This window comes from Onychostruthus taczanowskii, unplaced genomic scaffold (genome assembly GCF_017590055.1).
Source record: "Onychostruthus taczanowskii isolate IOZ18803 unplaced genomic scaffold, ASM1759005v1 scaffold2, whole genome shotgun sequence".
In the NCBI taxonomy this organism is placed as follows: Eukaryota; Metazoa; Chordata; class Aves; order Passeriformes; family Passeridae; genus Onychostruthus; species Onychostruthus taczanowskii.
In genome coordinates this window covers 14,694,647-14,713,053 of record NW_024499239.1, presented here as the reverse complement: position 1 = coordinate 14,713,053, position 18,407 = coordinate 14,694,647, and the positions used below count along the sequence as shown (strand labels likewise).

Below are 18,407 nucleotides of genomic sequence, written 5' to 3'. Positions count from 1 at the left end.
GGGTTTTTTTAATTTAAGTTCAAGTTCTCTCTCATCCTTTCTCTCGAGTGGTTTGTTTTTTAAGCACTATTACACTCTGACCAACTGGTGCTAATCCACTCTTGGTTTTTCTTAAAATGAATTTTGAGGCAAAGCAGGAGCAATAAAAATCCATAAAGGCCTCCACGCATGCCTTCCTGAATAAGACTGTAGTTTTGCCTTCTTGCTGTTCGGTTGTGCCTTGCCACATATACAGGTTCTGTCTCTGGCATCTCTTGGGAATGCTGGACTGAAAAGATCAGGTTTCCCTCAAGTCACCTCCCAGTCTGTGGATGCCTCTGCTGTGGATGTGGCTTCACTGGTGTGTGTTAATAGAAAATAGACTTTTTCTAACTGGAGGTCCCTGGGGTGGAACAGGTTGCCTGTGCAGGTTCTGTCCTAGGAGTTTTTAAGACAGGGCTAGGTGTGAACTGCTCACAGCTGGCTGCCTTTGAGCAGGGTGTACAACTATGGACCTTCCTGATGTCCTTCTATGCCAGACTTACCCTGTGATCCTTTCAGACCAGAAACCTGAGCAGCAACTGGCACTGAATTTCCAGCCTCTCTATGTACATGGCCTACCCAATTCCCTGTAAAGGGAAGGGTTTTCTGTGTAATACAAAATTTGATGTGTTCTTGACCTTTTCAGGAGGGGTGGTTGTATAATTGCAGGGTGGGACAGTAAGTGCTGTCTCTCAAAGTTCACTATTACTGATGATCAAAGTTTCAATGTATACAGTTGACTTCCTGAGAAGGGCACATGGTAGCAAGAACCCATCCAAAGGTGACAAGGAGCCAAGTCTGGAACTGTCATCCTTGCAATGAAAAACATCTTTCTTGGTATTCATTACTCCTTCTAGCTAAAATAATACTGGTTTTTACTTTAATTCTGTGTCTTGAAAGTACCTAACTTCCCAGCTTCTTACTTAAGGAATAAAATTTTATTCCTTAAATTTTATTCTAAAATATTTTAATTTATTTTAAAAAAGCCTCTTTGTTGCTCTGGACCAATTACTGTGTGTCATTCCTCTTTTTGCTGGCTAAACGTGACAGTGTCAGACACGAACTAGACCTAGACTTGACTGCCTAATTAAATAACAGTAAAATACCAGTGGTCACTCATCAAACTTAGATCCCATGTTTATTCCCAAACTAGGTTTTTTTTCTTAAAACCTATGTTATTCTTGTTTGCTTGTGTATTCAGTCTCTTCAGCCTGTGCACTAAAGCAGCTTCTCTTGAGAACAGGCCTTTGGCCGGTTGCTCTCCAGGCTGAAGGACAGCAGGGGCTGGTGAGCTTGGGTTATGCCTGAAAACTCAAAGGAATAATAATAATTAATAATAATTTGTTAACAAAAACCAGGCCTGGACCTGAGGGAGACATGTCCAAACCAGCAAGGTGCTGGTATTTACTGTGTCTTTGAGATCAGAAAATCCATGTGGTGTCTCCTCCCATGGGACACAAACAGTTCCAGCCATGTCGGCTCCAGTGCTTGTGTGACTCCTATGTCCTGCCTGCCTCCCTACTGATCCTTGTGCTTTGGTGGGGCTCTACTGAAGTCAACTTCAGTTCCTCTCCCCTTGAAAGTTTAATTCTCCTTTTGGCTTTCTTGCCCCACAGAATCCACATGCATTTAACAGTTGAGATACATAAAGACCTTCTGAACAGCTCAAAACATGATGAATGTTTATTTTTTTAAATCACATTCTTTTAACCATGTCCAATGCTTCAGTGACTCAATACCATCTTGGGATCTAGTGGCCACCAGAATTCATAACAATCTCTTTCAGTTACTGGATTGCACCTGCAAACAAACAAACCTCTGTAAAGTGGAAATACATCTTCATTTTTGTAAGGTGAATCCTTAAAACCTTTGTTTTATAAAATACAGTGTCTTCCAAGGAAATTTCCTTCTGGAAAATTAGTTCTTGTCAAGTAAAGGACAGACAACTCATCATGAACTAAGAAACTTCTACTCTAGCTATTGAATGTATGACTCCAGAAAAGAGAAGTATATTATATGGTTTTATTCTAACACTTTTTTTATAGCTGTAATAATAATAAAGTTTTGATGAACCAAGTACATGAACCTTGCTAAGATCATTTAAGCATGGAATGTCTACAATGTAGTCAGCTACAACCATTTACTACTTCTTTGAGTAGAGATAAAATTTTGATTTTACATTGAATTTCCAAAGTACACGGAAAAAAATGAAATAGGAAGAGCATTTACATCCATTTTAATTGGTGGCAGGCATAAATTCATAAAAACAAATGGGAAGAAAGACCATTTAGCAGAAACCTCAAAAAGTGCAGATACAGATTTGTTGAATGACAATCTTTCACGAGATTCTCCAGCAGGCTTGGTCTTTCTTTTAGACATTAGGGTCATTAAACACTGTCACACAGAAGTTCTCAAGGTAAGTGAAGATGAAAGCATACTGCAGAAACAACTGGTGCTTCCACACATTTCAATCCGTTGGTGAAGGAGATCTCCTCAGGTAATTTACCTTTGTACTGCTTTGCTTCGAGGTAGTCGGTCTCCACCTGTTACAGATTTGTTTGAATTATTATCATAAATCTTTACATGGTGACCTATGCCACAAATTACATAATATATTAACTTTCGTGCACAAAAATAAAATTGGGAAACCATAGTTAAACTTAAAGAACATAGAAAAATCACAATACTATTAAAGGGGAACATCAGATTCTGATATAAATTTGAACTGCAAGAATTTCATGATGGTCAGATGTGAAACTTCATATTTAGAAAGAAAAAGTACATCAAACTGAGTAATGCTAGTAGTATATAAAGCCAAATCACACAAGATCATTTCAAGATCAATGTAATAAATGCTTATCATTTAGCAGAAAAAAAATCAGGAACAATGTACAAAATAATAGTGCAAGAACAGCTGCAATCTATTTGTTCTCATCAGTTTTGAGATTTTGGTTAAAAACTTTACAGCTGGCGAGAGATGCTGCTGAAAAACTCAGATTCCACTCAGTGGGCTGATTAAGGCACATCTTTATGGACTTCAAATGTTCATTTTCTGTGTTCATGTCTATTGAATTCTGCGGCTCCGAGACTTTCACTTGTAGCGTGCTGTGAGAAAAGAAGTGGGGGTAGGAGAGGGAAAAAAAATGAGAAAAAGTTTAGTACACTTTCCTCTTGCCCTGCAAACAAGCTGATAAGAGGCAAGATGAGGTGGTGGCAGATCCTGTATTCTGCTGGGGATTTTTGTTGTTGTTTTAGTGCACGATGTTCCAGAAACACAGATTAGAGCCCGACTGCTGTGCAGCAGACTGGGTTTGTCTGTGTGGGGATGGCTGAGGCCCTGTCCATTGGCAGTGTCAGTCCCAGGGCAGCTTCCTGCTCGTGCTGCTCCTTTGCAGGAGGCGCAGGAACAGCTGCTCACGCTTCAGTCATCTCCAGCTGACTACTGTAAAGGCACAGAGCAGGAACTGGGCAAGAGTTTGGGGCTTGTTTTTATTGCTGACTGTTAATTTAGTGCAGCCATGGAAGGACTCACATATAGATGGTGTTTTGTTTTAAATCTAGGGAAAAAAGTAACACAGGAAGAGAAAGCCAGTCCTTTGAGGGGGTCACTAAGCAGGCTAGGACACACGTGTGGATTGAATCATCAAACAGTTTGGGTTGGAAGCCACTTTTAAAGGTCATCTACTCCAACCCTGCAATGACAGCGACATCTTCAACTAGATCAAGTTGATCAGAGCCCCCCATCCAGCCTGATCCTGAATGTTTCCAGGGATAGACATCCAGAATCAGTCTGGATAAGTAACACTGTTTCAGTGTTTCACCATCCTCATAATCAAAAATGTATTCCTTAATATATAAAGCCTCAGAAGTGCTTTAAGATATAAAACACTCAGAAGACCTCATTTCAAACCTCCCTTGTATGTTACTGTCCACCTCCTGCAGTGATTTGTCCCCTTGTGTGTGTGATACATTGTTTCTCACCATCCTTTTCAAAGTTTTTGGGCACTTCTTGAATGCCAAAGTTGAAAACATTTCTGAGGTCCTAAAAATTATTAATTAAGGATAGGATGTAATCACCATGCTAAAACCTATCTGAACAGTTTCCTGTCCAAGGATTTAAGCAGCAGAAACAGCTTTTACTTGCATTTCAGGAAAAGAGGTTCATCAGAACTCATTCTGAAGGACTGAATGTGCTGTAGTGTAGTGATCACATGAGTACACCAGAGTAGCTGAGGACACCCAGTCAGTGTAGAACTATACCCTGAGGCTTGTGTTACTGAAATACCAATGACTGACTTTGATTAAAACATGTCACAGCAAAAGGGAAAGAGCTTAGGCAACAGCTAGAATGACAATTCACTTGTTTGTCACAGGTATCAGAAACAGTTTTAATTCTTTCACATTTTAATATAAGCACCCCTCAAGGCTATGTGCCTTGTTGATATGGCAGTGAAACAGAAATTTCTCATTTACTAACACTAGTTCCCAACCCTCCAAACGGGTGCACTGCCCCCATGCTCTGCATTTCCTTTGTCATTATTCAGCCTTTATCTTTTGTCTTGTTTTGCCTTGTGCCCTTTTCCTCTGGTTGCTCTGATCTTTTCCTTCCTGCAGGAAAAGGAGTGCAGGTGTAGATGATGGACAGGACTTCAATCAGCAAGGTTACTTTCTTGAGTTTACAACCTCTTCAGACTTGGATCTTTGTCCTCAGGAATTCAAAGGCTTTATTTATGACCATGGGATAAGTGCATATGGAAGATGGTGTTAAGGCTTCACTTAGCAGCTGAAGCCTCACCCCCTACTGATTTTGTGCTTTTCAGGCACGGCCATGTAGCAAAACACAACTTCTAAACAGCTAAATGAAGGATAGGGCAGAAATGTTTTGGTTTGGTTTTCTTTAAGGGTTGGGGTGGTTTTTTTTTGGGTGGGTTTTTTGTGTGTTTGGTTTTTTTTTTTTTGGTGGTGGTGGTTGCTATCTGAAAGGAACATAAATGCCTTGGGAATCAAGAAACTGCAAACTGTGAAACAGTATATACCTGCAAAGTACTTTAAAACCCAGCATTTCTACTGCCTTTAAAGCAATAGACACATAAACTGTGTTGAATGCTGGGCAGGTGCCAGACAGGAAAAGCCAAAGGTTTTTTGTTCTTTGTATGACCTGCCACGTTCCTTCTGTAGATCAACTGGGGATTGCACCAAGCTGGTAAGGGCCATTTTCCAAACTACACTGCTGGTGGTAACAGAGTATCCTAGACTTGGTGCAGCTGTGGTTATCATTCCTTCTCATTTGCTTGGATTATAAATGAAAACGCTGAGTGCTATTACAGCACCAAACAAACAGCCCTTTCCAAGGTCTCAGCTCTGCCAGGGGCTGTCCTCTCTTCATCTTTTAGGTGTGTGCAGGTTTCTGTACAAGGTGCAATAGGTTGGATTGAATTTGCAAAACTAGAACTGGAGTATGAGTTGGTAATTGTCATGTGGTGATCTATTTACCTCTCAGAGAAGAGCTCTAGGAAACTCAAGACTTTGCTTTTTAAATAAGCGCAAAAAAAAAAACAGGAATAGAAAAATGCTAATTTTCCCCCCAGTTCCTTGGTATTCGTAAGATCAACAGGAAAAGTTAAAATATTTTAGAAAATTTTACTTTGATAAAAATTGAGTGGAAAGTAACATGGTTAGAGATCTGCTTTAATATATTTGTTAACCAAGAAGAACCTAGTCTTTTATCTTTTCATTCCTTTATCTGTAGTGGTTTATTTTCCAGCTGTTGATATAACAAGGTAAAAAAATTCTGTATTTAAATATTTTTAAATCAGAGAATGTAATTAAAGGGATGAAGTTAAACAGAAGCAGTTGAATTTTTCCAATCAAATCCATCAATAGATTCTACTCTAAATTTTATTCCACTCTATTTGCACAAGCTCCACTGTGCATTAAGCATTCCTAGCAAGATGTTACACACACAGCCTGATGGTCCCAGAAGCCATACAGCCTATTTCAGGAGAGCCTGGAAGAGTACCCCTACTTTACAGCCCCCAGGAGCTCTGACTGCCAACACTCACTCCAGTAAGAAGATGGAGTTTCCTTTAATTGTCTAGACAACAGGCATACACTGACCTTACAGAATGGTCTCTAAAAAGGTTAGAATTTCCAATTCTGATTCCATGTGTTTACCATGCTAGCAATTATCTGTTTTGCTTTTAATCACTTGGGACTGACTCAGTTAATCAGCTTCCGTGCATGTGTGATTTGTGGAAGTCAGCTACAGGTGCTTCTGTGACTTGGAACACCATGAACTCCAGCCATGGCATATCCAATAGCTCTGTTTTCACTAGGGAATTGAAGACAGGACAACAGTGCTCAAATCCCAGTGAAAAATATGAAAATTATCTTCATTTTTCACAATTTGTATGATAAATTAGTGAGATGTTTTGAAAATTCAAAATTTTTTCTTCATCTTTAATTATGCTACCCTTTCCTAGCCCTTTTCTCTAAATAGTCTTGAAGTGCTGGTAACATATTTACTGCTTGATTGAAAAGATTTTATATTTCACCATGTATAATAACTGTTCCATATAATTCTTGTCTCTTCTTAGAAAGTAAACAGGGAAAAAAAAGGGATATGGAAATGCGACCATACTTTTTGATCTGAAACAAGAACAATCTGAAAAAATGTCTTGGGGAGCCAAATTCAGCAGCCCCTCACAGCAGGTGCTCTGCCATGGCTGTGCCAGGGGCCTGTTCAGTCTCAGAGAGGCTTGATCTTCCCCAGAGGCATGTGAAGCCCAGAGTGGCACTGAGGACATGGGCACAGCAGGCTGCGCACGGTGACAGGACACGCTGCTGGCTCCGTGCAAGCTGGAGTGCTCTCACCTGCTCTGGGCTGGCTCTGGAAGCTGCTGCACGCCAAACCAATGGGGCTGGAACAGTCAGCAGTGTCTTCAGGATGGTTCTGTGTGTGTTGTAACTCCCAGCTCCCCTACCACCATTACTGAATCACCTCTGAATTTACCACCTTTCAACAGTGCTGCAGAAAGCACGGATTGCCTGTGCTGTTCTAACCAATCACCCCTGTGTTACTCTAACTCATCAGAGTAACCCTGATGCCTCTCAGGTCCGCTCTGGTCTCCTTGGCTAAGCAGAGAACCCCGGGTGTAGTTCAGTCTCTTCAGCCTGCTGGGGCCTAAAGGAATCATCTCTCCCCATGAACATTCCCCCCTATCATTAAATAAAAAGGAATAAATAGAAAGGTTTGAATCCAGCCTTTTACTAAAGTAACCAGTGAGCGGCCTCCCCATGTTCCTAAGTGCTAAAGAAAACATTATTCTTTTTCACACCTCCTGTTAAAACTGCCTGAATACAACTATTTTTGTTTGCAAATTCACATTTCTTCTTTAGTTTTACCCAAATCATTATTATACTGTCATAAATACTGGTTTTTAATGGCAGGATAGGAGACCAACACCAGAAAATTTGAGGCTGCCAAGCACAAAATGAAAATAATATTCTTTGAACTGCTTATTTTCTCTGCAGTTTGCAGCCACATTCTTCTGGAAAAACAGGATATTTGACACCTGTTGTTGTATGAAAATGATAAAAAAAACCTGGCTAGCTCAAGTTCATATATTTGCTGAGTTAATCTGTCACAACATGTTGAAAAAGAGTAGGAAAAAGAAAAAGTAGGAATGGGTAAAAATGTTCCTTATCTGTTAGGTCAGTCCTCAGCATTTCCCATCAGAGCTTGCCATCAATGCTGTGTGCTCATGTGCTGTAAAACAGCTATGAAAGTATCACTGCAGGGCTATGTTTCTCTAAGTCTTTTGCAACACCTACAGATAAAAACATCTCCTTCCCCACTATTTGGGAGCAAGGTCAAATTGGCTCTTACCCTCCTGTCTGACAGAAATTCTGCAAACTGCACTTGTTAAACACTGCCAGCAGAGATTGCAGACTGGCAGCTTGGAAAACATAAGAGCATCTGTGACACACAGCAGACTCAGGGCTTTTACAGAAAGGTTTCAAAAACACTGAGTAGAAACACTAAAACTTTAGCAGAATTTAAAAAAAATATTCTGAATTTCTCAAAAAAGGAACTAGTGGAATACACTAGGTTAAAATCAACAACGACTACAGTAGCCTCAGTATGACTTCCAACAGAGACTGATCTGGTAATGTAATATATATTGAAAAGACAATAAACCAAGCATGCACAGTCTGACTGATTGTCTCTAAAATTTAAACTCATTTTTTTCCACAATGCCAAAACCCAGCAGCAAAGAAATCTACAAAGAAAATTTTAATGTCTCATTTCCATTTACCAACAGGATTCTCACTGTAGTATGAAATAACGTATTTCAGCTGTGTGGATGGAATCTCATTTGGGAATCAGAGAGAGAAAAAAGTGCCCTGGAAACCACTCAAAGCAAGATGGGGAGATAAGCAATATTCTGAGAATCTTAAAAGTTAGATATAAGAGCTGAGTTTAACACAGCCAGAGTGCTAAGACAAACAAAACAGCACAGAATACCAAGACAGGAGGTGAACTAAATGGAGACAAAAAGACAGGGTGAGAAGGCAGAACCAGCCTTAATCCCAGACTGAAATTATGGTGGAAAGTTTATTTTTCTCTTCAGACTAATTCAGAGTTGTTTTCTGGGTTTGAGAAGGGAAAAAAAAGAGAGTGAAATACATACAAATTATATAAGAAAGACAGCAAGAAGAGGCAAGTAGGAATTTGTGAGCACTCTTGGCCTGTCAGTGAAAGAGCATTACTAACTGGTAGCTTTTTTCTGAGTCTATATACTGAGATACCAACACACTCTTCAAGCTTTAACTTGCACAGAGACAAAATTATATAGCAGTACTTATCCTTGGTACTTCAAAGACCACAGCACAACAGTAACACTGAACAGCAGGTGGCTACATTTTCAAGTAAACATCTGGCAAATGGAATGGATGGCAACAGTTTGAGAGTGCAGGCAGAGAAATAACATAACTTTCTCCCCAAAACCAGTCAGGCTCGGAAAACTACACACAACAGATCATAGGCAACATAAAAGGTTTAAATTGCAATTTCATTGAAGAATTCAGGAACCAAAACTCTTTTAAAAAATAAATTAATCAGGCTTGCATAGCCATGGAAGCACAGAGCTCCATTCTAATGGCTCCCCAAAATACAGGGTAGACTTGAATATATGTTGACAAGTCTAAATAGCAACAACATTCCTTCCCCCATTATTTAAAGCAGCCTGACTGAGAAAGTTTTGTAGAACAGTGATCTTTTTGACAAGAATCATCATGTTCTGTGGCATTACAGACTCTTTAGTAGTCCACAAAAGACACAGGGTTCTTCAAGAACAAGGAAGAAGAATATTAATGTAAGCTGTCACTGAAGTGGGCATGAAGAAGTAAAAACAACTTAGGATGTAATTTACTAGTGATGATAGTACATAACCTGTTAAAGAAAACAAATAATCCTATGATGTCAAACTGTTCATAGCATACTGTCTGAAAAGATCTTGGAAGCAAAAAGCAGCTAAGATTCTAACAGCTGAAAGGCAGCATCATTAATCTGATGATGAGTATCATGAATTCTTAGCTTCTAGGCACCACCATGAAACAAGCCTTCCTCTGATCATCAGTCCCTGAAAGAAAACTAATTTCTAGTTATGACTAGAAGCATGCAAATAAATAAAACCCCTAAACACCTGTTGTGCAGATGAGCACTGTTGTATTTGACTTACAAACTTACTATAACAGAATAAAAGCTTTTGCTATTTTTCCCTACCTAATCATAATTAAAGCAGGTTTGGAACGAGGCGCAGTAAGGCGAGCCTGAGGGCTCAGGACAGCGAGTGCTGCTGGTTCAGGCTGTCCTGAGGAAGCACAATGCCTCCATCTCAGTGCTGGGATGAATGCAGCTATGCAAGTCCTGTCACTTGAGCTCAAATCTTTAATCCATAACAGTTTTTTGACATTATAAATGCAATTATGTTATGGAGAGAGATCATTTCAGAAATACGATGAGACAGTCCCTGGGTGGTTTAAAACTCACCAGACTTCTGAATTCAGGAAGGTCAAACAGCAATTTGCAAATAAGTAATTTCCTTTTCTGAGATTTCTACTACTTAAATGCAATTTAAAACCAGCTGTAAGTAGTAAACTGATAAATAGGAAATGTCAGCAACAAATACGATACACAAGAGAATTTATTCAAACATACATCACCAGAACTTTAAACTAGAAAGACAGGTAACAACAACAACCAAATTTTAAGAATTGTACCTTAAGTATAGCTCTTAAATATTTACTTGCATTGTAAATACATTTTTTAAATTTAAAAAATAAATTATTATTGAATGTTTTGAAAATTATGCTAAGTGCCCCAATAAAAACACTGAGGCCTAACTTTAAGTAGTTTTTCTCCCCCTAAAATTTACCCTGCGTTCAAAATTAAAGACTACACATAGGCAAGAGAGCACAATTCAACTGAGAATAAGAATTTATTTTTCAAGAAAAATATTTTAAATAATTCTTACAGCTTCTAGACAAGATTTTTTTTCAGCTAGGTTTTCATTTCATGTACAGGGAAATAATCCACTGTTCGGACCAACATTTTGAAATTAGACAACTTTGAGGGCAGGCCTGCGTCAATAAAACATCAAGTATAATGTCTGAGTATTTGTGAAATCCACACCTTAGGTAACAGGAACTTGTGACAAGATCCATCTGAAAAGACTGACTTCTCTGAACATCTTAATTTTCATGTATGCATGCATTTTAATATGAAATGTGAAAGCCTCATTATTCTAATTCCTAGCAGAATCGTAATTTAGAAATATTCTACCCTGAGCTACAAAATGAAAACAAAGAATTAGACCTGCTTGGAAAAACCTGACTGTAGTCACATTACTCACTGATGGCTTGACAGCTGATATAAAACATCCCAAACCAAGCAGAAATCCAGACTCACGCTTTTAAAAGTATTTTAAGTACTAAGTTAATTTTAAGGCCATTTCTACTGGTATATATGAAGTAAGAAAAGTAGGTCGAAAGTTGATCTCAACTGAAGAAAGAGCTGCAGCCAAGTTAAGATATCTGTCCCAGTTACAGATAAACCATGATAAAAGACAGAAGCAGATTCCTCTTATGGGTGCTCAGAAGTGACAGAAAGGAGCAAGTGGCAGTGAGTGGAGGATGGAGAGGAGGTGAGTGGCACAGCCACTGAAAGAAAGTGTGAAACTCCTGCCTAAATTTGACTTGTGGTAAGGAACCAATACAGCTGATAGCAGATATAAGTCAGGTGAGTTTCTGCTGTTGAAAAGACAAATCAAATAGTAAAACCTAGAAAGATTGAAACCAAGCAATAGAATACAGAAAAGGGCACATTGCCTCCATAAATCGTGAAGTTTCTCACTAAAGGTTTACATCCTCTTGACACAGCAAGAGATACCATTATCTGTACTCCAAAGAAATCGAAGAATAATCTAAACAGCCTTTACTGATGTCTGGAACATGAGAGGAATCAGCATCAAACAATGGTCCCCTTTCAGTTATGAAAAAATGCAAAGAAACAAAAATTGCTTGACCTGTCCCACAAGAACAGAATGTGGAATTTGCCATGAATATGGCAGCAGAAACTGCAACTTGTCTAGAGTTATAAATCATCCAGAACTGTTGGCCCAAAAGCATGGAGATAGGACGATTAAATCTGTTTAAGTATCTTGATCTTGGAAAAGACATATCTCTACACTGTAGGAAAAAACTAAATTACCTGGTCTTCAATATGAAAAAAATGGACTAAAAATCTGCTATGCTTTTTACAAAAGAATTTCCATACCTGGGTTTGAAGAAATCTGTGGCAGAAGCAGACTGACATTTTGTTCATGGTATTAAAAATCTCTTGGCAGGTGTACGGACCAGACAGGATGGACCAGCCAAAGTACACAATGAGAAACATGCAGTAAAAAATCAAAATAGGAATAAAACTGGGCTGCACTCATCCTCTGCAGAATATCCTCTGGCACTCACAAACACACAGCCTGGCATAAAAGGAAAGCTGATCCATGATCTGGGAATCAGTTACAGTTTGGTACTAAAGGAGAGCAAAGTACGAAGGCGGATGCAGAGAAATGTGGAATAAGCAGAGTGCAATGGCCTGGCTGGTCTGAACCGTGGCTCAGCCATGGGTCCGAATGAAGAGGAGCAGCAGCAGTGCTGTGAAATGAACAACAGCTCAGCAGGAGCCCGGTGCTGCAGCAGTGCAGGACAGGCACTGCTGGGACAGAGGAGCACAGGTGGGGACAGCCAGTGGCAGAGGTGCAATTTTCACTACAGGAGCAGAGCTGATGCGCAGTGACTTGACATCCCAATTGGACTCATCACCCTCCTTGAAGAAGAGTGCACACCTTTCTACAAAAGGTACAAAACTGCAGGGAAAACATATATAATCTGATTTATTAAGTGAGTAATTAATAAAAAAAGTTCATGAAAAATCACACAGAGAATGAAATATAAAGTGAGCATTTAGATGAGAAAACAAGTCAGTCTGCTGAAAGCTGGCAATCCAACAATGGGAAAAAAGACACAGATGAAGGAGATATGAAAACTGAAGTTTTCATAGATGGTTTTCAAGATGATACCTCATGCATTGAAAGGAGATGATGGAGAGAGATGTGTCTCAAGAACGGCATTATTTTATAAAGTTACACTGCAACCAATCAAAACATTGAGTCCTAACCTGGTTAGGACTGTGGAGTATGTATTAATTATTACTCAGTTACAATAAGTTCAATCTTTTATTTGACTAGCAGTGAAATAAGATTTACTTTTTTGCTTTTTATAAAGCTCTATTAAAAAAACCTTTGTGAGCAACAAAGTAAAAAATTCTAAGTAATTTCCCAATTGGCATCTCAATCAAGGTTCTACTTGCAGTTTTTTGAAGAAGTGATTTTCTCTTAAAATCATACCTTAGAAAGGTTCACAGGTAGCACACATTCCTGTATAAATATATTCAAGTACAGGTCTAGATGTCACACATTTCTATATAATTGTATTTGGTAAAACCCGTAATTCTGATTTCCAAACATTTTCCTCTGATTTCTTTCAAAATACCTAATAATAAAAATCTTTAAATAATTATGACGTAAACATGGCTAATGAGGATACCATAAACTTTCTTTATCCAGATCACACACCCCAAACCACCACCAACATGTCTGAGATGACACTGACCACAGGAAGAAGCAGGACACTGCCCCAGGTGCCAGCAAGGGCAAACCCACCAAGCTGAGATGCTCTAGTGGGGCGTGCACGGCAATACTGGCAAAATGCTGCTCTTAAAATATTAGACTTCTCATCTTCAGCAATTTCCTTTCAGATATATCCATCTAATTAGTTGCTGATCATTGTAAAAATATCTGTCTTAATTAGAACCTGAAGGTTGTCTACAGCTTTCAGAAACACACAGCATTCTCAGTGACACCCAAGATTCAAGGACATTTTAGAGAGCCTTTCTTTTCTGTGTTGACCACAGAAAACATTGGAGAGAAAAAGGCTTTTGATAAGGAAATGCTGTCCTTAAAATATGGCAAAATTACTATTTCTATTAAATTAATATCCAGTTACCAAATAACAAAAACATTTATATTAGTATTAAAGGTTGTTTAAATAATATCTTTAAGGCACAACTGTACAATTATAGCAAAATGAAAGGACACTGCAAGCAAAAGGATGAACAAGTGAAGAAAAGTGGCATTATATTTGGCTTAAATTCTGAACATTATTTCAAACCATCAAGGGTCTGACTAAAACTATCCTTTGAGGAGTGAAAGATGAATTAGGAAAGGAAAATCTACCCAAGAATACATGCAAACAACAACCCAGTCTTGTCACACCGTTTTAAATTTCCTCCCTCGACTCTGGAACCAGAATCTGCACTTTTTGAATGTAATTAACTGAAGATTCCAGTATAAGACACTTTACAAATGTGTGGTGAAAATACAAAAGCAGCACTAGCTTTAGCATATCAACAATAGAGAAATGCAAACTAAGGCACAGTACAGAAGCCTCTATGAATTACAGCATCTCTCTTGAACTATTTTCAACACCAAAATGTGGAATTGTCTCAGTAAAATTAATCTGCTCTGGTCATGGTCAGACTACATAAATACTTAATTTACAGGTTACCTCTTCACAGGCTCTGTTGATTTACTTCCCTCCTTTTCTATCTAACAGCAACAGAAGCTCTGCTTTAAGGCCATGAACTCTCAACAGAAGAGAGAATTTTAAAAAGGATATGTACTTGTCAGATTTTCAAAAGCACTGTGCAGGCCTTGGAAAACTGCTATTTTCTCTTCTAGTAAAAGGCTTTCAAAGAAAGAGAGACTATTGTCTATATTTATTTAGTATTACCAGTTCCCTAAAGAAATCTGAAAAATCTAGCCATTTCCTCGGGACCAAGGACAAATAGGAAAATATGACCATGAGTTTCTCAGTTTTTGAAGAGGTAAAATTAAAAACAGACAGCAAAACAACACTGAATAAAATGATGAAAAAAGCACCCCAGCTTAGGTATAAAACTGGGTATATAAATCCTACACAAAGGCTTAATGATCATGGCACTAAGCTACAGAAAACTACATATCCTAGCAGGTAAAGAAATGTGAAGACCTCAGAGCCAAGTTCTTTTAAAAAGTCCATTATTCAAAGAAGCAAGAGTAAAAATCCTTAGCTCAGAACCCTCAAAAGAAGATGAATAACAGCATACTCTAAGGCAATATGCAAATAACCACAGTTTAAAACTGAACAGCACCCAAAACCTACACACCCCACACTGGATCACCTGATGTGAGAAAAAGAAAAGGAAAGAAGAGTATGTAATTTGGCAAGTAGAATTCCAGAGTGTAAAACAAAATGGAGCATAAAACTGTGGCATGGGAGCTGCTGTTCCATCATGGGGAATGAAGCAGAGACCATTAAGTTCATAAAATGCGTAAGGATTTACTACATATACATAGTCATCTATACATCAAGTGTACCTTTCTGCTTTTACACTTCTGCACTAAAAATGGCCCACTTACTGTGAACAGTCATTCATCTCATGTTCTTCTTATAATTCTATTAATGCTCTTACTTTGGTTTATGTCTGCCTGTGAAAATGTAACTTCTTGTCTGGAAACCACAGGTATGAAAATTTGTATCTGCTTACTCTGCATCACAGGTGAAATTTATTTTAGAGCCAAGTAACCCTCTGATGAAAAGTCTTTCTGAAAAGAGCCTTCTTAAAATCAAAAGTTAGTAACTGTTACAGTATGTCTCCTCTGCACTTTTCCTAACCCAATATTTTAAATTTGTCACTTATTAGGGGTGTAGAATGTGGTCCTTCATGAAAGCTGAACAACCTGCTAAAGCCAATCTTGTTTGTCACCAGGTCATTCACAGTAGAAGGGAATTGATTCCCATTTGTAGCTTTATTATTACTGGATTGCACTACCATGAGTCAAATAAGCAACAATACTGGAATATTTAAGCCGTTCTAACACAGATGTGTAAAAAAGAATTCACAAAATTTTCCCTTCCAATTTTTTTGCAAACTTATAGTAATGGAAGTTAAGTTTAAGAAAATGTTTGTCTGTTATTTTATGTGCACAATGAAGAGACCAATTAGACTCACAACACCAAAGTTTTCATAGTTATGATTCTTCACTCTTGCAGCCAACTTTGAAATGACCACAAAAATTAGCAACTTCTCTTTTCAAGTACTGCACAAACTTGATTTCATTAAGGTAGAATACAAAAACCACATTCAAACATAATAAAAAATTAAAATTGAAAAGTCATATTCTCTGCTGACAAATTCAATAGATCTGTTCTAAAACTCCAGACTACTTGAAGAAAAGTGAAAATATAAGGGCAAAAATTAAAAAGTTCATGTTAGATGAAAGTATCCTAACTTTAAATGATAGAAATTGATTTTTAAAAGCTTTTGTATGCAAACTCCCACTCTGATATGAAGGCTAAGAGCAGAGGTCTGTGATGTCAGCTCTGCCTGCTACCGTAGAAGGTTCACAGTCTCTTTTCCATCTGTAATCAGTATGAAGTCCACACCCTCTGAAGCAGATTTTAAAAATACTTAGTACATTGTAAGATTGTAAAATGGAGTATTTCATATGTCCCAGTTTTATTGTTGTATTAATAGTTTTTTGTATTTTAGCTTGGCTTTCTTGAAACCTTTTGCCCAAGTCCAAAGCATGTTAATGTGACTTTCAGTGTTACAAGTGAACTACTCTTGTGAAAAGAAAAATGCTTTCCTAAAAACATGCTTACGTAATTTTCTACGCACAATGGAGAATAAAGCATTTCCGTGTTGCTAAAGAAATTAAAATTGCCAGAAGATGAATTTAGAGTAAGGGGAACTGCCCCACACCACGTCAAATGCATTGTGGAAGCAACAGTTCAGAAGAATAAACAAACCCCAAATGGACCCATGTATCTACCAGCCACCTTATCTTGAATACAACAGGCAGTGAGAAAAAGCAATTAAATCTTTTCTGTCGCTGCAATGAGTGCATGGCTAGTTCTGGTTGTTGGACACTACCTTGAGCTGTAAGAATTCAATTGTTTATTCCTGCTTGCACATGCTAATGAAAACCAAGCGTACATAAAAAATTTGGGAACAACATTCTGCCCACCTGCCACAATGTTTCACAATAAAACAGCGTCACAACATCTCTTTAAGAACATTTGTTAAGACCCCAAGATCCACAAAAGTTTAAGAAAAACTTCAAATACTGACCATAAATGTGTCTATAGCAACATTTCAAGCATGACAACAGAACAATGATATAGTTTATGATACCACATAAACAAAAATACAATCCAAAGAACATATAAACAAAACATGATGTTTTCATGTGCATTTAACTCCCAGATGCAGGAATTACGTTTGAAGTCACATGCATGCACAGCTGGAAATCATGTTGCTTCTTTTTAGGGAGTAGCTATATTAGAGTAAAAATGTTTCTATGATTTCCTTGGCTGGTGCAGAGAGTACACAATGTTGAATCAACACAGCAAAACAAGACATCCTTCCAATACCAGACAATCCTCTGATAGTGCAATAGTACCCCTAAGAAAGATCTGGGGTTACAAGTGTGGAGACAATTCCAGAATCATCGTTCTTTGTCTTTTAGCATTTCCTTTATCAATGAATTTGCTATCATAGCTTTTCTGAAGACAATGACTGATATGAGAAACCATGAGTAAAAGGGAAAACAACAAAAACTGTAAATGAAGTAATGTAAAATATCAAAATAGTTATCAGATTTCCTGAAAATCCAAAACTAAAGGATGAAAGTTATCAGGTAGATAAAATTGAGTCCCAATTAAAACTAACATGAGACCATATCACAGTAATAGGTCTTGCATTACCATATAAACAAAACATTTACAGATAAATATAATTGGAATGTAACATTTTCTCAATGAGTTACAAGTATGAGAGAGCTCTTTCTTCATTTGTAATACAGAAATGGATATGTTCTATCCTTTCCTTTCCTATTTTTTTTTACAGCAATTTTGTGTCAAAGTTTGAACTTCTTAAAAACAAGTTATTTATGCTGACCTTGGCCCCAGATCAATGAATTAAAATGCAAGAGTAGTCCATAGATAAAAAAATGCTGTACTTTGGAAAAAGCAGCGTTATACTGAATGAGCTTAATATGAAGAATTCTATATATCACATGAAGCACAAAAGAAATAAAGCATATAAGAGCCATTATATTGTTTATATTACAACTTAAATTAACCTTTCTATTTATTATCAGAGATTCTTTTCTAAAAGACAGAATACAAAGGAGGACCTAAAATTTTGACCTGATATTTTGAATAAGGTTTTTATATTTGGCCAATATATCAGATTAGCTAATACAATATTGCTTCTACAAAGGCAGTAACTTAAATCACATTGCAGGAGTTGTGTTTTCACACCTTAGTAATTTTTTGAAATAAGACTTCTGTTTAAGGATATCCCTTCAACCAACAGAAGAAATAATTACACAAATGTGCCCTCTTTCTAAGTAATATAATGGCCTTTCTGAGATCACAATTGTATTACAATGTATTTATAAATACCTATCTTTAAAAAATGATTTCACACTAGCCTAAAAAGATTCCAAGCCAAAGTATTTGGCATAGCAACTGTATATTGTACCTGTGAATAATAATTTTACATTTTAAATTGTTGTGTAAGGATTCAATGTGCAAAACCCTTAGAGTCAGCAGGTTTCATTTGGCATGGAAAAGATACTAAAATGAGTCTCTGACTGAATAATTTTCAGAAATACAAAATACTATCTTTTACTGTAAAATTACAAAACTATTACAGA

At 37.6% G+C, this 18,407-nt stretch overlaps 1 protein-coding gene across 3 annotated transcripts in view; it reads right to left on the bottom strand.

The window, feature by feature from the left end:
- Positions 1-1,689: 1,689 nt before the first annotated feature.
- The window catches only part of LCORL (ligand dependent nuclear receptor corepressor like), an 81,920-nt gene continuing 65,202 nt past the window's right edge, over positions 1,690-18,407 (bottom strand). For 2 of the 3 annotated variants that reach the window (XM_041402434.1, XM_041402436.1), the window contains one exon: positions 1,690-3,126. In XM_041402434.1, coding sequence (XP_041258368.1) covers positions 3,113-3,126 — 14 coding nt within the window. In that variant the 3' untranslated portion in view covers positions 1,690-3,112. The remainder of the gene's footprint in view (positions 3,127-18,407) is intronic. The other variant, XM_041402433.1, reaches the window with a different exon arrangement.